Here is a 25,314-nt window from a genome sequence, read left to right on the forward strand (position 1 = left end):
CCACTGTTAAATACTGTTGAGAAACCTTGCTTTGATTTTTGCCATTGGGTCATATATATTTCATGATATCTTTGGCTGTTTCTCTGAGCTCCACTTTTAAAACCCAATACTAGTAGTTGAAAATGCTGCTCAGCCATCCGACCGGCCCCAGAGTATTCACGTTTTTGGCATGGTTGGAGATGATGACTTTTAAACAAAATGACTATGTTTTTTAAGTTTAACGTTTATAACGTGATTTGTTTTTTGTTTTGACCCCTATGATGTCTTTCAAAGAATATCACATTTTTTGTAATGATTCCAATGTTAAAGGATCATCATTCTGTATATCACATATGCACTGACCATACACATAAAATCTTGAACTAAATATATAAAAACCCCAGCACAAGCTTGGAACTGCTTTCACTTAAAAAAATTTTTTTAAAATCTAAGTTCATGATAACCAACCATTTTCTTGTCATCTGACTTTTTCAAGAAACCTAGAGAGGAAGACACAAGGTTCTCACTTACTGTTTTTTTGTAAAAATTATTTCTTTACTTGATGAATGAAGCAGGCTTCCCCCAAATTTTCTTCATTGCCAATAAAGAAATGCTCATTTTTATTATGTCAGTGTCCATAAAATGAAGTGCCATTTCAACAGCTCACAGTTCTGATCACCATGAAGTCTATGAACTGGTGTGATGGAGATGCATCAGTCACCATAATTGCTTTGTGTATATTTTTATCATAAAATCTTCACACTTGCTTGTGAGAACATAAGGCCTGCTTATTTCTTTCTTAAAACATTTTCTCCAACCTCTCCTTCATTGCTTTACTAGTAACAAAACTAGTACAATGAGACCTAAGAGTAGTATTTAAATTTTACAACGAGATTAAATGCCCTGTGTCAGACCTGCAGTCAGTTTTAACATGAAACTATATGGCCCACAGAAGCTGAATAAATGAGCTGCCACTGGTGCATGGGAATATACTAAAAACTCTTCCTGAGGTAGGAATATAATAATACATAGAAATATAAAAATAGATTATACAGTATTGTATGCTAGTGTTTCCTTGTATCTTTACTAAGTCTATGGTTCTAAAATGATTTTCACTGCTGCTGCTGCTAAGTCACTTCAGTCGTGTCCGACTCTGTGTGACCCCATAGAAGGAAGCCCACCAGGCTCCCCCGTCCCCGGGATTCTCCAGGCAAGAACACTGGAGTGGGTTGCCATTTCCTTCTCCAATATGTGAAAAGTGAAAAGTGAAAAGTGAAAGTGAAGTCGCTCAGCCGTGTCCGACCCATAGCGACCCCACGGACTGCAGCCCACCAGGCTCCTCCATCCATGGGATTTTCACTACAGACACAAAAATATTATGAAACCTATTAGGGAAAAAATAAATGTCCAATTTATAAGCAATCAATGTCAGCTTGGCAAGTTCTAAAGTATATGAATCTTTCATTAGTTACAGGTTATCTATTACCTAAGTCTGTAATATTAATAGCTGAAGAATCTATCACTGTTTTCCTGTAATCCAAATCCAAATTTTTTTCCTGTCTGAACTTTGGCAAGGGCCACTAACATAACCCTGTCCCACTGGCATGTAAATATGTTTAAGAAGATCTCCTGACAGCTATCTTGAGCAATATAGCTATTTTTTTTTTCTATTGTAAATTAGTTTGTAGGTTTGTGGTCAACTGTATTTTAATTATGGGTATATCCCACATTCTACTGAAATGACAAATGCTAAATTGCCAAAACACCTCTTTTTAACACAGTCTAATACGTGTGGCTGGATGGCATCACCGACTCTGTGGACATGAGTTTGAGTGAGCTCCGGGAGTTGGTGGTGGACAGGGAGGCCTGGCGTGCTGTGATTCATGGGGTCGCAGAGAGTTGGACACGACTGAGCGACTGAACTGAACTGAATACATGTGTTAATTTCACTTTAACTGAGTATTGTTGGAGAGCTAAGGCTATATCCTTTTTAAGTTTACTTATGGCTGTGATGGGTCTTCGCTGTGGCACATTGCCTTCCTCTGGTTGCAGCAAGCAGGGGTTACCCTCTAGTTGTGGTGTGTGGGCTTCTCATTGCAGCGGTTTCTCTTGCTGTGGAGCACAGGCTCGAGGGTATGTAGGCTCAGTAGTTGTGGCACAGAGGCTTATTTGCCCTGTGGCATGTGGGATCTTAGTTCCCATCCCAGGGACTGAACCCATGTCTCCTGCATTGGCAGGTGGATTCTTAATCACTGACCACCAAGGAAGTCCCACGAAGGTGGAATCTTTGATTACTGATGGGCACTGGTCTAATGATGGCATTCAGAGTGTGGCAGCAATTCTGTTTAACTCCAAAGTACTGAAGACTGTCATTCCTTATAACAATAGTTCTCAAACTTTTTGGTCTCAGTACCCCTTTACTCACCCCAAAACGCTGAGGTTTCTAAACAGTTTTAATTTATGTGAGCTATACCTACTGACGTTGCTCAGACTAGAAATAAAACCTGAGACATTATTATGTACAAAAACATTCAGGTCACATTCCATCAGGCAGTAGAACTATGCTACCTTTCCATGTCATGTAGATTCTAGAACATTCCACGTACATTTCTGAGACAATGAGAGTGAAAAAGGCAAACAACAAGTTAATATTATTATGAAAATAGTATCAACCTCACGGTTATCTTGAAAAGGTCGTAGGGACCCCATCCCCAAACCACACTTTGAGAACTGCTGACATACTTGGAGAAGCCAAATTATATTATTCCTCTAACATTTTTCTTATTCTTATCTTTTAAATGGGCAGATGCCTGTTTTCCCTTCTAAGGTTGGCATAACCTTTGTAGTTTAGTCTTCTTGTTGCTGTTGTTCAGTCACTAAGTCGTGTTCAACTCTTTGCAACCCCACTGACTGCAGTGTGCCAGGCTTCCCTGTCCTTCACTATCTCTCAGAGTTTGCTCAAATTCATGCCCAAGAAGCCGGTAATGCTATCTCACCATCTCATCCTCTGCTGCCCCTTCTCCTTTTCTCTCCAATCTTTCCCAGCATCAGGGTCCTTTCCCATGAGTTGTCTCTTCCCATCAGGTGGCCAAAGTAGTGGAGCTTCAGCTTCAGTATCAGTCCTTCTAATGAATATTCAGGGTTGATTTCCTTTCCTAGGAAGTCTGTAATCTTTATTTTGGATGGTTGGCAAGTTACTGGAGGTTACTATACAACACTGTTAATTTTCTTTTACTGCTTTTGCTTGTCTGTCTCCGGTAGGTGAAGGACTCCTCTGAATTCATCAGGTTTTAAGTGTTAATTCTCCGTCTCTGCCTGAGAACATTTCTGTTTGTAACTAGAGGGCACTTGAGTTTTCTCCTCCCTCTTTTCTCTTCTTTTTGCTACTTTTCTTCTTTGCTTGCTTTGATCTTCTAAGTTTTATGCCCTTAGAACTTAGCTTTAACACTATAAGCAACTGCTGACAGTATCTGTCTTTCAATTTTTGCTTGATTGGTTAGTCCTTAAATCGCCATTCAATTTTTAGCTGTTCTCAGAAATGTTAACTCTCCACAAACATCTGATGAATAGAATTGCAGTGAAACTATTTGCTCAAAACCTCTAGTTTTCTAACTGATTTATCAGCCCATAAAAAACAATACTATATTGTGGAAACTTAACCAACCATACTTTATTTATCAACATAAATTACCAAGATGGTCTAAACTAGGTGATTTCTTCAAGTACTTCTAAGAATTTAGCCACAATTTCCTCAAAATTACATAAATCTAACGAGTAAAATGACAGGTTCTTACTATTCCTCGAGAACATAATGATTTCCTATAAGGTTACAGATATTTTAGTTTGGTTTCAACCACTGAATGAATGAGTTTTCATGTTTTAAATGAAAGCATCTCTTGCCAGGAGTCATTTTGGAATTTTAGACCCAGAGATGAATCAGAAGCCCTTTGGCGAGCTACTCTAGCCAAATTGTTTTATACATGAGTGACTGAGGCTGAAATCCTCATGTGATTGGTTAGAGACCATGGACAAGTGGCCAGGTAACCACTAATTTGTCTCTTTCACTTTATTAGGTTGCCTTTAGAAAAATAAACTTTTGGATTGAAGAGGCTTTAGTGATCATCTAAAATCAACACCATCATGTTATAGATGTAAAAACTTAGGCAGGATATGGTTAAAAATATAATATATACAAAGGCATCTTCCACAGTATCTGGTGTACAGCAGAAATTCAGTAAATATTAACTTCCTTTTTTGGCTCATGGTCCAGTTAGGAACGCAGATCTTCCAACCTACCTAACTGCTGTCATGTATCTTCATTCTGAACAAAAAGCCCTACCCTACTGATGATTGAACTTGATCTTATATAAGCAGCGCTATTTTATAAGGTAAATACTTACCAACAATTTATTCTGAGCCCTAGAGTATATAATACTATTCAATTAGTATTTTATTCATGGAGCCTGTTAGAACTAATTATTTTAAAAGACTACGTTTTAAAACACGAGTAGATTAACATTTTCTCGGTAGTTGGGCAGAATATTACTAAATGAACTTTCCAAAATAGCCTTTTTCACAAAGAAAGGCGGTGAAGAGAAAGGGTGTCTCTCTTCCAGAACAGCTGCATCTCTTTGCCTGACCATAACACATGGCTCACACTGATGGTGAACAAGAAAACGTACAGCATCGGTCTAGGAGTCAGAGGCGTATGGATGCGCCACTTACGATGATGACCACGGGAAAATCTCACTGACACAGATTTCTGCACCTGCAAGGTGGCCGTGAATAAGCTCAACCTTACAGGACTGTGGTAAGGTCAAATGAAGGTTATCCCTCCATCTACACATCCAGAATATTACACAGTGTAGTGGAAAGAAAAAACATCAGGAGATTCAGGAAATCTGGGTTCTGTTCAGGGTCAGCCCGTCACTGTCATGCCATGTTCCCTTGAACAAGCAATTTATTTTTTTTTTTTGTAATCTGCAAAATGCAAAGGTTGAATTAGATCAGTGCTGCACAGGACCAATTTGGAAAAAAGGAAGTGAGGCACAGAAGCCTTGCTTTTTAACAATTTTCTTAGATTTTCAAGTATTGTATCATCTAAGGAATGGGTTTTACCAAAGATATTTAAAAGTTTGACAGCTTTGTCTCAATTCTTTGCCATCTGTTTGGAACAGGAAATGAAAACCTAGGTACATTTTCAGCAAATTATTTCAAAAATGATCTTTTTTTTTTTTTTTTTACCTTACATCCTTCACAAGCATGAACTCCATAGTGGAACCCTGATGCTTTATCCCCACAGACCCGGCACTCAATGGCCATGAGGGAGTTGGAAGGCTCTTCATGAGGCTTACTGTACAGCTGAGTCTTTTCAGAATAATAAGGTGGGGATACAGGCTCCACTTTGATTGCACCTGTGTACAGAGAAACATGAGCACACAATTATCACAGGGAAAACAACGCTAAACAGGCAACAGGGCACGTCACTGTAGGACACCTTATTATCACATTTTATTATTTAGGTTAGTTGCACTATGGAACATGAAAAAGACACAGGTAAAAGTGGACTTTGTAATCACATGCAAGTCACAACGCCTCTGAGCCTCACCTGTGAAAACAAATTGGGAAGGGAATTAAGTTTGTGGTTCTATGACCCTCCAATACCTCATGATACTAAAGTTCCCACAGGAAATATATAATATTTGAGATCATGAAGGTTATTTTTCTATGGGCTGTATTTGGCATTCATGACAATATTAAATTATACATTTCAACTTAAATATTGCATTTTAGAAGTGTTTTTAAACCACTCTTGCAAAGAAAACACAAAAGAAACTGAGAAGGAAATGGTATGCCCAGCTTGAGGGTCCATGAAAAGTAAGAGACAAGGTTCTCATCAATGTTGAGTCAGAAAAGATGGTTTGTAAAATGATGTCTGATAGAGAGAGACACTTTAGAAAGCAAGCACTATCTTTCTGCTGGTCAGGATCAAGCCTATTAAATTTCCATATTAGGCTTCAACTGAAATCACACATGTAAATATAACCAAGTATATAATTTATCTTAAAAAAAACTAGAAATACAGGAAGTTCTTACTTCTTGTCAAGTAATGGCTGCCAATTACACAGTGGTTGCTCTGGAAAACCAGCATATCAGCAAAGAGATAAAAATCAAGGAAATAGCATCACAGAAATTTATCTTATCTTGAAAAGTGCATTTTTAGTTTTTCTTGATGTGAACTGCATTAATGGCATGGAGATTTACCAACAGTCTACAATGTCAAGTTTCAAATTTGTGCTGAAAAATAGGTTTCAGTGTAAGCTGTTCAAACTGCAGAATTAGGAAAGTTGCATTATAGTAATAGTGATTTAGCGATAAATTACAGGAGGTAATAAACTGTTACTTATCTACTTACGAGTAGAAACAATGAATCAAAATTTGAGGGGGGTGGACATTTAGCCTGAGATACAGCTAGCAGTGTAATCACGCTGGAGACTGTCCCTGAGGACAGAAGAAAAGAAAGCGAGGAGGGAAGCGGGGGAAAAAGGAAAGATGATCCAGGGTGTTCACACACTACCTGCCTTGTTGGTCAGTTACATGTGTGTGTCAGCTCAGTTGCACAGTCATGAACTCTTTTCAACCCCATGGACTGAGCCCACCAGGATCCTCTGCCCATGGGATTCTCCATGGCAAGAATTCTGGAGTGGGTTGCCACTTCCTCCTCCAGGGGATCTTCCCGACCCAGGGATCAAACCCATGTCTCCTACACTGCAGGTGGATTCTTTACCACTGAGTCACCTGGGAAGTAAAAGTGTCAGTCACTCAGTTGTGTCCGACACTTTTTCCCAAGAACTTTAGCCTCCCAGGCTCCTCTGTCCATGGAATTTTCTGGACAAGAACAAGGAAGTAAGTAGGTAGCCATTCCCTTCTCCAGGGGAATCAAGGAGCGAGTCTTCTACATTGCAGGCAGATTCTTTACCATCTGAGCCACCTGGGAAGCCCTTGGTCAATTATAAACGCTTAGTATTTCATGGACAAGTGGATGAATAAATGAATGGTAAATGTCTTCACCACAGCCATTAGTCCTGGGAGCATTCACCCTACTGTGGACGAGAGATTAGTCCAATTCTAGTCTCAACAGTCTGAAAAGGGAAATAAACCTCATACTTTGGTACTCTTGGAGCTTCAGGTCATACTTATAATCTGCAACCATTGGGTCAGCTCTTGGGAACGGAATGTCCTCGTAATGCGGAGCGGAAATGCTGGAGAAGTCAACGGTGGTGAAGGGCTTGATGTCAAAGGCATGGGAGTGGTCATCCATCATAGAAAGGTCCACGGAGCTGATCCCAAAGTTGGTGGGCCAAAACGGCATCTCTGTGTCAACCATGGTAATTTCTGAAACAAAGAAAAGGCCAGCTGTGACGTTAGTCCTGAGGATTGGGCAGTCTCATGAAGATACACAGAAAGGGAACAGAAAGAGTCTCTAGTCAAGATATTACCTAGGTGATCACGAGGAGAGAAGCAAACACATTCACCTTCTTCGTGCCGTCCAGGTTGCTGAACTAACTGAGGGAAGTCACCCATTACCTGGACGTCATGGTCAAGGACCCTCTAGTAGGGTCAGCCTGTACAGCAGACCCACACATCAACATCCTACAGACAGCCCTGCTCTCCTTACAGCGGGATGACTTTCCTAAGGGTATCTGGGAATCGGCTTCTTGCTTTTTCCCAGCAAGCAGAGAGCTAAAGAATGCAGCTCTCACAGGCTGACTCTTGCAAGAGGTTAAAGATTCTAGCTGTGGTCTTCGTAAGAAAAACAAAGTGCCTCGAAAACACAAATAAGGAGACGAGCACTGTCAATGTGCTTCAGTGGCTCCAAGAGGGCTCATCAGGCACTGTGTGGGTTTGCACGTCTGAATATCTGCATGAATAAGGATGCAAACCACCTGACGTTATCTGTGTTACGGTACAAACCCTACGCTGCCGACAGTTCGGAGCTCACACTGGGTCTCAATGACATCCAGAAAACGGTATGCATTCTTAGTGACAGGGGCATCCATCGAACTGTATCTTTTGTTCTGAATTTCAGCTAAACCTACCTAACCCAGGACACATCATTTACTTTGCCCATCTCTTCAATCTGCTTATTTTATTTTTCTCCAGCCATTTTTCTTAGAATAAATCACTTTCCTATGAAAAGACACCTCTCTTGTCTCACCCGCAATATCCACAAATGTGGGTTTATCAACTGGTTTCTCATTATGCTGACTGCAAAGTTCTTCTGAAGACCAAAGTAAAGGTTGGCCAAGCTAAAGGTAGTGCATATGCTGCTGTATCAATACTGGGAAATAAAAATAGGGATGCAAAACACGTCTGGGTTGCAAGAAAATTTGCTTGCTCATCATTTTACTGGTTTAATTTTGTTTCACTTTTAACATATGACTTCAGTGACTGCCTGCCAACCAATGTCAGGCTTCTCAACACAGGAATCATATCCCTAAGGGTCACTGGTTTTATTGAAAAGTTTTGGGGAAAATTTTAATGATAAAATAGCTATTTATGTGTAAATAAATAGAATGAAAAATTCATCTGATTTTAAAGATATGACTCTGAAACTCCTAAACAACTTTATACTTGTAGTACATCTCATAGCTAGAAGAACACTAATTTTTTTAAAACAGACTATATTTTTTTTAATATGGACCATTTTCTAAGTCTCTATTGAATGTGTTACAATACTGCTTCTGTTTCATGTCTTGGTTTTCTGGCCACAAGGCATGTGGGATCTTAGCTTTCGGACCAGGGGATTGAACTCGTGCCCCCTGAATTGGAAGGTGAAGTCTTCACCCCTGGACTGCCAGGGAAGTCCCCAAGAGAATAGACTTTATTTTAAAAAGCAGCGTTAGGTTTACTTAAACATTGAGCAGAAAGTATAAAGTTCTCCTATACCCCTTCCCCTTTCTCCCTCCCCACCAAACTGAAACACAGTTTCCCCTATTAATAATTGACATTTCCCCTATTATTAACACTTGCATTAGTGTGGTATTGCTTGTTACAACACTGATGAACCAACAGTGATGCATCACTAACTAAAACCCTCAGTTTACAGTGGGGTTCACTCTTCTGTGTTGTCCATTCTAGGGCTCTGACAAACCTATGACGTCCCGGATCCAGCATCACAGGATCCCACATTTCCTTGCCCTAAAGGCCCCTTACGCTCCACCGATACACCCCTTCCTCCCCCAAGAACGCTAACTTTGCTGTCCTCTTCTCCTAAGGGCAATCTGCTGCAAAAGCAGGGGAAGCACGTGCAATAAGCTTAAAAGTCTTCACCTGTCATGCAAGCACCCTGGCAGTCTGGCTTCTTCAGTGTCATTTTCCACTTGGGCTCCCTGACCTCACCCCCATCCTCGGCAGTCAATGCTTGGGCGCCTCACCCCGTGTGCCCAGGGCAGACACTCGGCACTGTCTAGCCTGCTCATCTGTGTTCGCGCCGTTTCTGGGACTCCCCCCATTCCTCATGATCACACGTCACGATGCCCGTCTGTCTTTCCCACAGGAGTGGGGAAAATCCCACACTGGTCCACACGTTACTTGCTCCATGAAACAGTCCATGAATTCTCCAACTTAAAAACAATATCCTCCCTTCTCCGTATTCCCACAGCACTGAGTACACCTCTTTCATTCTGGTATAATTATTTAAACAAATAGCTCTGCTGTTAGATTTCCAGTTTTTGGAGCAAAGGACAGTGTCTTATTATTCCGTTTTCCCTTTAGACCTTGTTTACTAAATGCTTGCCAACTCAATGATCATATTTTATAGGGAAGGCCAGAACAAGTATTCATTTCTCTGTGGAAAACGGAAAAAATAAAGATACTTTCTCAGTGGTTTAGTTCTGCTAAGACTGAAGCTCCCCAGAAAAGATGTAGCCTTCAGTATCATAAATAAAATACAGTTTAAGCTGTACCCCCTCCTCTCAACGATGTATACTCAGTTTTTCTCTTCTGATAATTGCAGCAGAAAGATTAGGGTCCTAAAAACCTTTATTTTTTTTTTTTTCTTCTACACAGAAAGGACAAAGTAAGAAAGAAAACTGTTTGCTTCTTCATCTCCATGAAAACAAAGTGTCTGACACGTACTTTCCTTCCCTTCCTTTCCTCTCCCTGTCCTCTCATCCTGGGACACCTTGACCTAAACAACAGTATTCCACTGGCCACAGTTACTGGGAGGCACAGTGGTTCCCTAGATGTTTTATTTTATTTTGACTTAAGAGATGGGTCCAGGGAGCCTGCTTCTAATTTTGTCTCTAGAAAACATAAGCTACTGTTTCTGCCAAGCTGTAAGGCGAGTAGGTGTTTTTCGTTACCCCATGCAATTACCCATGGAAGAACACATGAGCAAACCACTTGCAAGAACAGCAGCCCTTCTCAGGGGTAAGGAACAGTGTCTTCACTTTCCAGCCGGGTGACAGGAGTGCACTGCGTTAGGCACATCCCTTAATTTCACAACCGTAGGTGTGTTTCAAGCAGACGGCAGTCCTGGCGCAGATGTTGTGGGGTAGGACACGAATATGTGCCGTTTATCTCAGACCATCAACCCTGGCTTTAAACTCTGCGATAGTTCGTAAGCAGATTTTTTCGCAATGTGCCAGACTACAGTGTATTTCACGCAAAGAGACACAGGATGCAAAGTAAAGCAACTTCTCCCACCCGAGAGGCATCTGTTCGGAGTACAGACGTGGGTCAGAAAAGATTTTAAATGATAAGTTGAGCACTAGAGCTACACAGCCTGCCTGTCAGGTTTCATGCTGTCTCCTATGAAAAGAAAAGATTCTAGAATATCCAGGGAAATGCTGCATCTCCTTAATAATAATAATAGTTGTTCAGTTGCTAAGGCATATCTGACTCTTTGTGACCCTATGGACCATGCACACCAAACCCCCCTGTCCCTATCTCCTGGAGTTTGCCCAAGTTCATGTCCATTGAATTGGGGATGCTATCCAACTATCTCTCTTGCCTTAATAATTACATTAGCTGAAGCCTGGCATGCTGCAGTCCATGGGGTCACAATGAGTCGGACACAACTGAGTGACTGAACTGAGTATTAAAAGAACCCTAAATTTTTGCTGAGTGTTGGGCCAAATATCATCTCATTTAACGTTCACAACATCCTGTGAAGTAGGTATACTTGTAAATCTCTTTAAAGAAGAGGAAACTGAGGCACAGATATGAAAATAACTTGCCCAAGACCACCCAGGTACTAACAAGCAGAGCTGAATTATGAATGAACACAGATGGTCTAAAACTCCACAGCCCAGCCTGCACATGTGACTTCCTAACTTAGTACTGGTTAGGGAAACAAATCTCTTCTTGGATCTTCCAGTTCTATATCAAATAACAATTAATTTCAATGAACCCTCACTGAACACCTATGATGTGCCAGGTTCAAAGGCATGCCCTATAAAGGGTGAGTAATTCTCCAGTAGAGGTTTCACAGGAGCAACTGGTTAAGCTTAGCAACAAGAGTGGGTGCAGCAAAGAGCCTTTCCAAGATGGTCTAAGACTTAGAAGCCTTGTTGGAAGTGACCTCAGAGAGACATTTGGTCACTGATATCTTTTTTTTCAATCTCATTTGTTTCAGTTCAGGGTCACGGTACTCTTAAATGTGATTCATCCAGCCACCCTCCTTATTGATCTATTCAAATCACTTTGCAGTGACCTGCAAACTTCCTAATTCCTCTCCTGTTCCAATAGCTGATAACCAGAGACAAAAATCATCCTGAAAACATTAATGTGGAAAGGGCCTTTTGGAGATCATCTAAACTCCTCATCTGACAGATGAAGAAAAGCAGGCCAAGTGATTTTCTTGTGAGTCTGGAGCTAGAGGCTGAGCCCATGAGAATCCAGGTTTTCTGTCTTCTCTAACATCCTCCGCATTGCATTAGGGAGTTGTTACTGAATGTAAAAACATTGAGAAGGGGACTTTTTAACCTACACCAATATCTACAGATCTGAACATTTTAGTTTTGACTCCTACACAGGAATGACATCAAATTCATGAAGGAAAAAAGTCTGATGCAAGAAGCCATGTGCTGGATGACAAATTAGAGTAAAACAAAAAAACTGGGAGTAGAATTTGTTTCTAAGAAAAATAATAAACTCTGAATTCATCAAAAGGTTTAGGGAACAGTCTGATAAAGTGTGCATCGTACCAGTCTAAGTTTTCATATAATAAATGTATTCATTTTACATGTTTGTTTGTTGAAGAGGCTGCTGTTCTGGACATTAACACCTGCAGATGGAGAGCCAGTAGTGAGTCAGAGGCCCCGGGTTTGAATCCTGCCCTCCTGCTTGTCATTTGGTGATCTCTTTATACCTAATTATCCCTAGTCTGTAAACAATCATACTGTCGACCTCACAGAGTTGCCGCTGAAGATTCAGTTAAATAATACATGTAAAGCATCCAGCATGGGGCCATTGAGTTCTCTATAAATATAATTATTGGTGGCAGTGGTAATTTTTGTCACCAGAGTACTAGGATCATGTAAAAGGTGGGCTAAAAGCTCCCCAACGCTACCACTAGGGGACAGGAAGAGGAAGAAGCAGCAGCAAAGTCCTATTGTTCACACAGGACTACGCCTAAAACAGATGTCCTGTTTTAAAGGCCTCTGCAAAAGGAGAGTCCACAGCCTCTCCTGGCTACTCAGTCCAATGCTAATTGCTCTTCTGCAGCCAGGAAAGTCTACGTCTTATCTGGCACGTCCCCAGCTGTGTTACACATATGTTAGCGATGTTCCTTTCAGAATAATTAAAAACAAAAAATTCTGGTGGGCAAATAAACTTAGGAAATGCTACATGAAGCCAGTTTAAATGGATTTGCCACAGGACTTCTTAGAATTATATGCTAATAATTCATGAGAATATACAAAAGCGGGGGGGGGGCATGGCCTACAATGTTCACAGAGTTACTGTTTGATGGAATAGGGTTTGTGAAACAATGGTCTAACCTATGTTGTTGGAGTTTATAATTTTGGAATTTCATTTTCTAAACGGATAGTTATTGTCCTCTGTATATTTGTCCTTTACCACATGTACTTGAAAAGCATTAAGTTACCCCTTAGGTTTTCTTTCGGAGAAGGCAATGGCAAACCACTCCAGTACTCTTGCCTAGAAAATCGCATGGACAGGGGAACCTGGTGGGCTGCAGTCCATGGGGTCGCTACTAGTCGGACCTGACTGAGCGACTTCACTTTCACTTTTCACTTTCACACATTGGAGAAGGAAATGGCAACCCACTCCAGTGTTCTTGCCTGGAGAATCCCAGGGAAGGGGGAGCCTGGTGGGCTTCCGTCTATGGGGTCACACAGAGTCGGACACGACTGAAGTGACTTAGCAGCAGCAGTAGGTTTTCTTTGACTTTAGAGTGACTAAGGGCAAGGATTTATGTTGGTTGAAACAACAGGAAAACACAGGAAAGAACTTAAACCACGCAGAAAGGAATCATGGTAAAGATGAATGTTCCTTTTACAGAGACTCTCCTAAAAGATTCCACATTGACCTGTTCAAGAGCAGCACTGGAAGCTAGAAAATCAAAAGAGCAGTGGTTTCAAATTTCTAAGAAGAAAAAAAAAAAAAAAGATTTCCAACTTAGAATTTTATACTCAGCCAAACCTTCACTCAAGGGTAAGAGGAGAATAAAGACATTTTCAGAAATACAGGGTCTCAAAAAGAGTCACCTCTTTCCTAGAGTTCCACACCAGAACAAAAAGGAAACAAAAGATCCAGGAAGCAAGGGATGGAAACCCAGTGGAGAGGTGGCAGGAAGACCCAGGATGCCAGATCCTGAGCAGAGCCTGCTCCGAGACACAGAGAAAGGAGCAGGGGGACGGAGGCGGGCAGGGGAGCCCCTGAGCAACCCAATGCGATGCATGCATACGCCCACTTTGAGGGAGAGTTTGAGGATGAATTAGTGACAGGCATGTAGAAAAAGAACAACGTGTGAGCAAAGATAATAATAATAATAATAAACTCCAGAAAAACAGCTACTCAGGGCCAGAGGCAGAACTGCAGCATACTCTCTGGCTCAACTGTAAGCAACACTTTCAAAGGTGAGCACAGATATCTGATTTCACCTAAAATTATGAATCGCCAAACTGTGAAGGTGGGAGGAAGGAGAAGTGTGTGTTTTGGGAAAGGGACTGTGGTGGCAAAGGGCTAAATAAATTCTTATCTACCAAAGTAGGAAGTCAGTATAAGCATGTTATCTTAAGACACAGTAGTAAAAGCCAGGAGAAATGTTTTAAAAAGTTAAAAATCATTGCCTCTGAGGAGTGGGGACTGGGTATGGACTAAAGACTGCGATTCTTCATTAAAAGCTTTGTACAATCTGACTTCCAAAATTGTGTGCAAATTTTACTTTGATAAAGGTAAAAATTAAGCATCTTTAAGTTGCAACATTTTCCCATGGTTTCACCTAAGAAGGAGGAAATACATTCCCTGCCTGTTTCTCAGTCCTCTTAAAAGGAATTATCATATAATAACCTGGAAAAGTAGAGGAAATTTTAATGTAGTTTCAAGTAAAATAAAGGAAAATCAGAAGCTATTTTTAATACTTGACCAACAGATGACACTCCACAGATGACTGTGGCTCAAGCATTTAAAAGACAGATTCTATCAATTCATTTCTTTTCCTTCACTGGTATCAAGGAAGAAAAAGAGTCTGGGCCCCCCTAGCAGAAGGATAGCTTACTGTTGTTGTTTGCTGTTCAGTCACTAAGTCGTGTCTGACTCTTTTGTGACCCCATGGACTGTGGCCCACCAGGTTCCTCTGCCCATGGGATTCCCCAGGCAAAAGTACTGCAGTGGGTTGGCATTTCCTCCTCCAGGGATCTTCCTGATCCAGGGGTTGAACCCACATCTCCTGCACTGACACGCAGGTTCTTTACCACTGAGCCACCAGGGAAGACCCATAGTTTAACAGGAGCTAATAATTTTTAGGCACTTATTCCATGACAGGCACTCACCCATTACATATGTAATTTATAATTTGTTAATATATATATAACTTATAAATGTACATATACTAACATAACTTACTATTTTTAATACAACTTGCTAATGTTTAAAAGGATTAAAAAATGGATTCCTCAGAGTGTCACTTGTTTCTTTAAGGAAAGATATTTGCATTGTATTGTCAACTTAGACAATACTACAAACCAAATTCAATGCTTCTGCGGTTGATGTCTTGGTGATACTCCCATCGATAGCCTTGGCTTTCAAGAGGTTGAAAGCATTCTAACATGTATCTTTATATGCACATGTCTTTATAATAAGCCAGGAGGTCTCACAGCAAATTCCAAATTCAGACCAACAAAGGGCTTTAGAAAATGTTCATTTATACTTTTAGAAACTTCATTTTCTCTTGCATGGGCCACATCTTGTTTAGATAGATTGTTTAATCCAGTCCTGAGATATCAGGTGATAGGAAAGATGGCAGAATCATGCCCTCATCCAGACTGATCATTTCTTCTGCCACCTTAGCTAGAGATACAAGCCCTCTTTCTCATCATGGTCAAACTAGTTCAAGATTGGTTCTTCTGATAAAAGCAGAAGAGAAAACATGTCATCTGTTGGTCAAATATTAGAAAAACATGTTTCTAAAGGGAAACTCACTAAAATCTAGTCAGGATTGAATCTGTTGAACTGTAATTACTCTGGCTGAGCTGGAAATCTGGTCTTGCCTGGCACACACCAGAAGCCAGCAAAGAATGGTGCTTAGGTCGGAAACAATGAACTAGACTGCTCTCCACTGGTCAGCTCCCTCTGTGCGGCTTGATTTGGGTTTTGCAGTGACAGGGGAATGAAAATGGGAGAGAGGAGGCTGAGTGGGAAGGAAAAAAAAGGAAAGGAAAGCTCCAGAAGTGTGTAACTATTAGAAAGGAGGCAGCCACCAAAGATCCCCAGAGGACTGCTTCTCCTGACTCTGTCCACCTGTCAACCATCGCAAAGGACCCCCTGCAACCAGGGAGAGAGAGACTGGGTAGGTGTTTTTAAAGAACACTTTCCTACCGAAGCATCTCTAAAGGCCTGAGATTATCCTAGAGGGGAAAGCTGGCCTTACTCTGAGTTGTTTAGTCTGGCAAAGTGAGAGATACACTACGCTCCTGTTTACTCTTTTGGTTTCAATTTGCTGTGTCAAGCACTCTTAATGAGAAGACAATGGTCTTAAGCTAAACAAACTCTGAGGACAAAAGTGTCAAAACAGATGTAGCCAGATCACCAATGGTTATGGAGTGAAACACAGGTTTTCATTAGCTATAATATATATACATATATATATAGAGATTTTATATATATATATCTTAAAACATATTGCCATGTCATATTAAAATATTCGATGCAAGCATTTTCATTTGAACTCCCTCCTGAGCCATTATAGCATGATGAAAAATGTTCTACATGAAAGCATTTGATACAATTCAACACTCATTCATGAGTTTTTAAAAAACTACTTCACTAGGAAGGGCAGGAAACTTCATTAATCTGATAAAGAATAGCTATTTCAAAAAAGACAAAACCCCTAAAGTAGCCATCATAGTTGATAGTGAAATACTTGGGCTTTCCTTCTAAGAGCAGGAATGAGATAAGGATACTAGTTTATCATTATTTCTATTAAACACTGGAGATCCTATCCAATCCAACAATAACAGCAAAGACACAGAATTAGAAAAGTACCAATAAAACTAACATTACTCACAGATGACATGATTGTATGAAAAAAAACACACACACAACAAAACCATTACAGTTAACAGGATAATTTATCAGGTTGATATTCAAGAGTTAGCTGTATTTTAACAACAAACAGAAAATGACATTTTAAAACGATTTTTTATAATAGCATCAAAACCATCAAGTACCTATGGAAAGAATCTATCAGAATAAGAGTAAGATCTCTACACTGAAAACTCAAAAATATTATTGAAAAAATCTAAATATTTGAATGAAGGGGTATATCATGTTCATGCACTGGAAGGCTCAGTATTATAAAACTGTCAATTCTCCCTATATTTATCTATAGATTCGGAACAATTCCAATCAAAATCTTTAAGCATTTTTTGGTGTGGAAAATGCCATGCTGAGCCTAAAAAATTACATGAAAATTTAAAGGGCTAAGACTGAAGAGAAGAAAACGCTGGCGGACTTACACTACCAGATACCAGAACCAATGACAGTGGTACCGTCCTTAAGACCAGATACTGGTTGGTGCAAAGACAGAAAAACAGACCAATGTGATAGAAAAGCAAGCCCAGAATCTATGCCACATGTAAACGGTCACCTAGTTTATGAAAAATGTCAGTGTAGTGTAGTGGGGAAAGATAGTCTTTTCAATAAATAGAGTAGGTCACTCACTGGATATCCACATAGAGAAGAAAAAGGTTCAACCCCTATCTTTACATCATACACAAAAAATCAATTTCATGTGAACTGTAGGTCTTGATCTACAGGTTCTTAAAGCAGGGTAAACAGGGCAGGTAAAAATTCAAAGGGTGCACATTTCATCCTAGGAGTGAGTATTAGAAGATATGTTTTTGCTTTAGATATGTTTGGCCTATTCTGTCATAGAGACCCCGTGTTGTTTAATAATGCAGGAAATCTTTCTCTAAAACCTAATGCCAAATCAAGAGTCCTGTGTTTGGAAGGTTCAGTGCTTTAGTCAGTTGAGTTATCTTTTGAGACATTCTTTTTAAGCGAAATATATCAGCAGGTTCAATTCAAGCTACCAATTTTATGCTAATAATTTAACCTCTTCTTTATATCAATGGCCTATATTATAACCTTGCTTCTTATACAAGTCATCATATATTTCACTATGGTATTTCTCTTCCCAAAACTTTTCCTTGTTTTACTTTTCTTTGGCAATTTTTCTTTCTCAGTATCTTAATCTCAGTTCATGCTCAGTCAGTAATACAAAGCCAGTTCAGTTCAGTCGCTCAGTCGTGTCCGACTCTCTGCGACCCCATGAATCACAGCACGCCAGGCCTCCCTGTCCATCACCAACTCCTGGAGTTCACCCAAACCCATGTCCATCGAGTTGGTGATGCCATCCAACCATCTCATCCTCTGTCATCTCCTCTCCTGCCCTCAATCTTTCCCAGCATCAGGGTCTTTTCAAATGAGTCAGCTCTTTGAAATCAAGATAACCAATGGCCTAAAACTACGTGCAAGGTATTCTTCAGGTCTCACAAGAAATACGATACAATGTAGTTCTTGACCTTGAGACATTACCAAGGTGAAAGATGTTTGATAAAAGAAGAAAGCAGGGAGACAGTAAGTGCTTCAGAAACAGAGGAGAAAGAGACTCACACGTTCTGAAATAATCAGGGCTCTCTTCCCTGTAGAGATGTGTTTGAATTGTAAAGGCCGGGGGAGTGACTAGGATTGGATTGTTCCTGATAAAGATAACCCAAGGAAAAGATACTCATCTCCAACATCTAGCATGACCCTTCTAATACCTGAATTTATTTAAGCAATAATAACAAAATGAATATAACATCAAAGAGGATTAGATTTCATACAGAACCAACACTTGCAAATTGGACTGGTTTCTCCTGGGTCAATTGTCTGTACCTTGTAACTGGCTAGAGGTGTGGCTGTATCAATAGTAAAGAGATTCCTTGTAAATGGTAGAGATTTCTATGGAAACTTGGCCATAATTAGGTCACACTTACACACACATTTGGATCTTATTAGCAACATAGTTTAATCAACTAAGCAAAGTTGTCCAGTTTGCATAATAGGTTTTTTAAAACTAAAAGGCAGAGTTTTAGGTAAAAGGTAAGACAACAGTAAGGTAATATCCAATTATCTTACATTAAAAATATTTAATTGCTAATGCAAAGTAAAAGAGTAAGAAGAATGACTATCTAAGTTTCTCTGAAAGAAGGGGGCCATTGTGTTCACATAACTAGAACACATGAAGGATGTCAGAACTTCTGTTACCAGGTTCTGCCATTGGCTCTCTGCCAAAACTAGAACTTGAACCTTGGTTTTTCTTCTAGAACTATGATTAATAATGGGTATCTGTCAGATAATACCTAGATATTCTGGAAAAAATGTTAAGGAAAAGATCGGAGGAGACTTAAGAAGTAAGTCTGATTTAAGTAACTGAAAATAGAAAACTTTTGGTAGTATGGATAATGTAAACCTGTATTATACCAGGGTGGTAACTTCTATTTCAAAGGTGACAAGACAGAATTAACATCTGCTGGATGCTGACGACACAGCAGACAGTGCTCTAAGGGCTTCCTACGTGGGATATTAGTTACTAAACCAAGTAAGGTGCTTTCCTGCTAGCAAACAGGGCTCCTGAAGTTCAGGTGAACACTGCAAGTATCAGGAGACAGACAGACTCGCCAAAGAAGCCAGGCATTTGGATACTTTAAAAACCTGTCACATTCAAGTTAACATTCAAATGATGTCCAACTAATGATATCCAAACCAACGGAGGGCCATGGTGCAAATAACTCCTAGTAATAGGTAACCCACAGTATCTTTGTTCTTGGTTTTTAGCACATTTATCACATAGCTTGCTTATAATAGCATCAATTTTAGAATGTTATTCAGCGCACACTAAACTTTCATTTTTACACACTAAACAGATTTCAGTGTCTGACGTCAAAAAAGTACCGTGGAAGATCAGCATGTTCTTAATAAGTCAACAAGAACTTATTAGACACCTATTACATGTTAGATACTGCTGGAATAAAAGGAAAAATAAAACTTGAATCTTATCCTCAGTGACTATATAACTTGGCTTAGGCAATCTTTAAAACAGAAAATAATATCATGCAGTCTCAAATTAAGGGTTAAACACTGTGATACAGACCAAAAATGCTAGAGGGTTTTTATTCTTTCATTGAACAAGTGTCATTGAGCCCCCGGAAGACCCCCTGGAGAAGGAAACGGTAACCCACTCCAGTATTATTCTTGCCTGGAGAATCCCATGGACGGAGAAGCCTGGTAGGCTACAGTCCACGGGGTCGCAAAGAGTCGGACACGACTGAGCGACGGAACGGATTCACTGAGCATATTCCAGGTGGTTGGGATGTGTCAGTGGATGAACAAACCAGACAGAGTTCCCTGACTTTGTGGGGTTAATGTGCTAGTGGGGTAAAGCAGATAATAGACAAGAAATACAGAGAGCAAGTTAATTATATGGAGGCCAGAGGGTGAGGAATGCTTTAGACATGAGAAAATGTAGAGCAGGGGGAGGGGAAGGCCCAGGGGAAGGACAGATAATTCAACAGGGCGTCAAAGCAATCCTCACTTGAAGGTCAGAGCTGAGCAGCGATTAGGAGGAGCTGAGAGTCAGCCAAGGTGTCAAAGGAAGAGAAGTCCAGGAAGATGCAAGAGCTGGAGCGAAAGCACTAAGGCAGGAGCGGTGCGGAATGTGGGATGTGGGAGGAACAGCAAAGAGGCGAATGTGGCCGCAGAGAGGGGGTGAAGGGCAGACGGGGGTAGGAGGGGTGTTGACATGGTGAGGTAGGGGCACGGGGCTTACGTTTAAGAGAAGGCAGAGTCACTGCACGGTGCTGAGCACGAGGACAGACCTGACTTTCACTTCAACGTGATCCCGATGGGTTGAGACTAGGCTGTTGGGGGCTAAGACAGACTCAGGTAAACCTCTCAGGAGACTGAGATGGTCCTCAGGGGCAGTGGAGGGGAGAGAAGACTCACAGTCCTTTTATGGGAAAGGCAGAGCGATTAATGGTAACGTGTCCAGACAGTGTTTCATGGAGAAGACGTCACCTGGCCTTGAAGGACAGAGAGGACTGGCAAAGGCGGAAGAATCAGGAGAGGTATTCCAGGACATGGTAGCCTTGGAGGCAAAAGTGAGCGTGACTTGTTCTTGGGACAATGACATGGGTCATTGTTAGACCAATGACCAGTTAGAGCAAGGCAGGCCAGTCTCTCAGGTTGGAAGGAAATAAGATACATCAGGTAGAAACAGATTACAAAGAGCTCTGAAAGCCAGTGTTCCTGCTGGTGTCTCGTATTTATTATATTGTAGATGCTCAATATGTATCAGAAGATGGGTAATGAAGACAGGCTTTTAGGACCACTTATCTGGCAGACTGGACTGGCTGGCTGACAGTTTCTCATTTAGAAGGTCAGCTATAAGGCTGTACAGAAATCCTGGCATGAGGTAATGAGGGATAATTCTCCTGTACTCGACAGATGCTGTTTTAAATCCACTTTATAATGTAAACCATCCACCACTTGTGGGAACCTCAATCTTGCACTGGCAATCCCTTTCTCAACTAAAAATTATGTGGGCCTAAAAAACTGTGTTCGGGCAGCCACGTGGTCTCGATTCCCAGGTTATAAGAGCTGAATAGCAGTTGCTATCAAATACATGTGCAATGCCCGTGTCTCTAAATCAGTTACAGGTACAAAACTGTCTGCAAAAAAAAAAAAGTTATCTGGCAGAGGTTTATAGAAACTCCTATTCAAATGAGTCTGATTCATTTTCTACCACATATTTTCACAAATAACTCAACGCTAGTAGGTGGACACAAGGCATTTTCTGGACAGCTTTCTAAAGCCTAATATAAGGGTGTTCAAAGGAAGCTAAAATAAAATAACAGAAACTTTGTGTCTGTTCCATTGATCTAATATAACTAAGAAATGTGCTTTGGTCAGGTTTCCTCTGACACAAAGAATATGTACCTTACAAAGAGCTATGATGATTTCAGAATCTCCTCCAGCTTATCTTATTCAAGTTATAAGTGAGAATGCTGATAAAGGTAATAATCCACGACAACCTCTATCAGAGGTATAAAAATTGTGTTTCATTTAACGACCCATGTTTTACACTGCAATTTATATGGATTTATATTGCAGTTTATACGGATAGCTGCTGGCAGGCTTCCTGTGGCTCAATGGTAAAGAATCTATTTGCAATGCAGGAGGCACAGGAAACTCAGGATTGATCCCTGGGTTGAGAAGATCCCCTGAGGGAGGAAATGGCAACCCATGGCAGTATTTTTGCTGGAAATCCTGTGGACAGAGGAGCCTGGTGGGCTACAGTCCATGGTGTTACAAAGAGTTGGACACGACTGAGCGACTAAACTCGAGCATGAGCTTTGAAGACAAGTCGTGTTCCTTAGGCTTTGTTGGGGAAAATAAAATTTTTTAAAGTGCTATGTTTTCTTGTAAGCACTTATTATAAATGACATATATTTGGGGTGTTTCCTATGTTTCATAATTTGGGGGGAATGTACAAGAGAAATGACACTTTTCGGAAACATAATAAAGAGATTCCCAGAGTCTAGAAATCTGCCAAATCTACTACATCCTAGTGATCAGAAAACAAATTTGAACAGTTAAATCAGAAATAATGATAAAACTAGACCCATACTATCAAGGAAACGGCTTCGCTGGTGGCTCAGACAGTAAAGAATCTGCCTGCAATGCAGGAGACCTGGGTTCAATCCCTGGCTCAGGAAGGTCCCCTGGAGGAGGAAACGGCAACCCACTCCAGTATTCTTGCCTGGAAAATCCCATGGACAGAGAAGCCTGGTGGGCTACAATCCATGGTGTCGCAATGAGTCGGACACGACTGACTGACTTTCACTCACTCATACTAAGGAAAACATTACTATGGACAACAGTAAAATTCTAGAAAAACTCCATGAACTGTTATTACTTGTGAGATCATGAAATCTGGAGCTGTCAATACCTAAATCTTCATCATATAGAGAACATTATAATCTAAGACAATTTTTCAATGTCTCTGAGAAGAAAACATACAATCATTGCTCTCATTTAGGCACAAAGAATGATTGAAGTTGTGGAAATTCAATCTCTTTATAGACAAATGTTAATGAAATTGGGAGGTAACTGGCCCATTAAAAAAACATCAGACAAGAGGATGCTTTTTCTAAGTTTGATCATTTCCATATCAAAACATTCAAGAGAGGTTATATAGAGGTCTCATCTCACTTAAAACTGCACTCATTTTGATGCATAAGGAATCCTGTGGGTTTTTTCCCTCTATATTCCTTAAAATGCTTCAAATTTAGGATACTGTGTATCTTCTGTTCTATCCACAAGTGATTAACACTACAAGCCTAGGACAATGAACTTCACAGAGGGCGTCTGGTGTGCTTTCACAACAACTGTGTCATTCAGTCCTCACAATAGCCCTGTATTTTCTGTTAACATGTGTGTGGAGGGCAGAGGGGATGGATGCCACGCTTAAATTCACACAGAAAGCACACAGCCAGAACAAGTTCAGGAGTTCCATTTCCTGACACCACATGGGTCCCTTACAACTTCTGGAAAGGTAAAATCCTTGGCTCGGTTACCTAATGCTCCAAGTACACAGCTGCCTGGAGCCACACGGCCACAGTTTAAGTCTCCCTCAATAGGAACGCAGCAATCCATCACTCACCCCTCTCTCAGGAGAGACTCTCGTTTCAAAGAATCATCTATTGCAGCATTTGTCGTGTCTCTAAGGCACACTTCCATTGCTCAATCAGTTCCAAAGGACAAGCGTGTCATCATCTTTCAGTGCTCTGGTGCAACAACTTAAAATTAGAGAATTCACCCAGGACCAAGTCTGGCACTGCAAGCGGGAGGCATGTTCAGCTTCAGCTTATGGACGCTTCCCTTCAACCTCGCCAGTTTCTCTAGTGGAAACGGTTTCACGGCCAGCATGGGGTTACTTGGGGTTCCTTGAAAAGCTCACGATGAAAACAGAAAGCGGAGTAAGATACATGGAATCACGGTGATAACGAATCCCAGGAAAACATACAGAAGTCCCCTTTGGGCATAGAGGTTACACAGAGTGGACTTCTCAAGTCTCTGAAAGGGACCAGTATGGCTGGATAACTGGGCCATTCACACTCAGTGAGCCACTTTGCCTTCAATAGCAGCACCCAGATCTCTGCAACACCCTTATTTCCCTTTGCATGTGATGAGGAAGAGAAGCCAGATAAACTCCTGTACCAAGGCCAGGTACCTAATCTCTACAGGGTTTCATCTCTGCTGGCCTCGATTAGCTAACGATGACCACGTTCCCAATTTATTTTCAGGTTTGTTTGTTTGTTTTGGCAACAGTGAAGTATTTAAATGGCCATCTACAAAATACAATAGAAGTGAACTATCACGGGTCTTTGGCCTTTAGACACATATTTTTGACATAAAAAACATTTATGAATAAGGAGTAATCAGAGATCACTTAACATAAGAGTTAAACAATTGGTACAATCTATAATTTCTTAACTGCTAGTAATTCTATTTTGTGCCATCTTAATTAAGAAGAAAAGTACTGGGTTATTCTTTTGAAAGGGATTTGAGGCACAAAAAAATTACACCCAGGGCAAATTCAAGGTATAAAAACAAAGAGGTTAGTGCAGAATGAAAACTAACACAAAACCCATAACTATCCCTTACCATAAACATATTTGCTTCAGTTAACCTAAAATATTTGTTGCACTGCATTCTGGACATATTCTTTTCAAACAGATAAAACTGTCCAATTTTGACACAAGAATTATTTTACAGTATAGGCTGGACATTCTGCCCTGATGCAGGTTAAATTAATAACTGAAGAAACATAGCAATATTTTCTATGGCTTGTAGAAAAACAGAATAACAGGATTTTATGTAATATAATAAGGCTAAACTCCTGTTTAAGAGACTCAGATGACAGAAATATACATTGAATCCAAATGTCACAATAAAATTAAATGTCACTTCAGGAAATTTTTTTAACTTTTAAAAAGCTCAATCCTTAAAAAATTCTGTGATTAACATGTTCAAACTTCAGACTTTCAGAGAAATTGAAACATCAAAATGTACAGCCATCCATTTCAACAATTAAGCAACTTAATTTTAACACTTTAGCATTTATATTGCAAAATGTGAATCAGACTAGTTAACACAATGAATTTTTACGTAGCATCTACAAGAAGGGAAAAAAAAAAAGAAATATGATATAGCACAAAACAGAAGCAGCTGTGCTAATATGGTCCAGTAGAAGGAGCTATAGAAATAAAAAACTTACATTTTACAAAGGCCAAGAAAGAAATGCTGAAAATGAGGTATCTGAATCTTTCACATCTGAGTAAAAGTAATAATCATTTGCCTAGCATGCAATAGTAAAATGAGATGCTTAGAACAGGTCTTCTCCAAGGTCTCCACACTATTCTACAAAGCTTTAGGCACTATACTTCACACCCTAGGAAATATAAAGAATAAAACTTGGTCCTATACCCTGGATGCTTACAATTCTTTGAGAGAGATAAAATGTCCACACAAGTACCT

The 25,314-nt window shown here is 40.3% G+C and overlaps 1 protein-coding gene across 7 annotated transcripts in view; it reads right to left on the reverse strand.

Annotated features, from left to right (window-relative positions):
- PPARG (peroxisome proliferator activated receptor gamma) overlaps nt 1-25,314 on the reverse strand; it is a 124,755-nt gene that overhangs the window by 38,974 nt on the left and 60,467 nt on the right. For 6 of the 7 annotated variants that reach the window (XM_055413559.2, XM_055413555.2, XM_055413554.2 and 3 more), the window contains 2 exons: nt 7,147-7,374; nt 5,224-5,393 (listed from right to left, as the gene is read on the reverse strand). In XM_055413559.2, coding sequence (XP_055269534.1) covers nt 5,224-5,393; nt 7,147-7,366 — 390 coding nt within the window. In that variant the 5' untranslated portion in view covers nt 7,367-7,374. Of the gene's footprint in view, nt 1-5,223; nt 5,394-7,146; nt 7,375-23,437; nt 24,080-25,314 lie in introns of those variants that run through there. The other variant, XM_055413560.2, reaches the window with a different exon arrangement.

This window comes from Moschus berezovskii, chromosome 24 (assembly GCF_049115385.1).
Source record: "Moschus berezovskii isolate FMDL1 chromosome 24, NW_MosBer_1.0, whole genome shotgun sequence".
In the NCBI taxonomy this organism is placed as follows: domain Eukaryota; kingdom Metazoa; phylum Chordata; class Mammalia; order Artiodactyla; family Moschidae; genus Moschus; species Moschus berezovskii.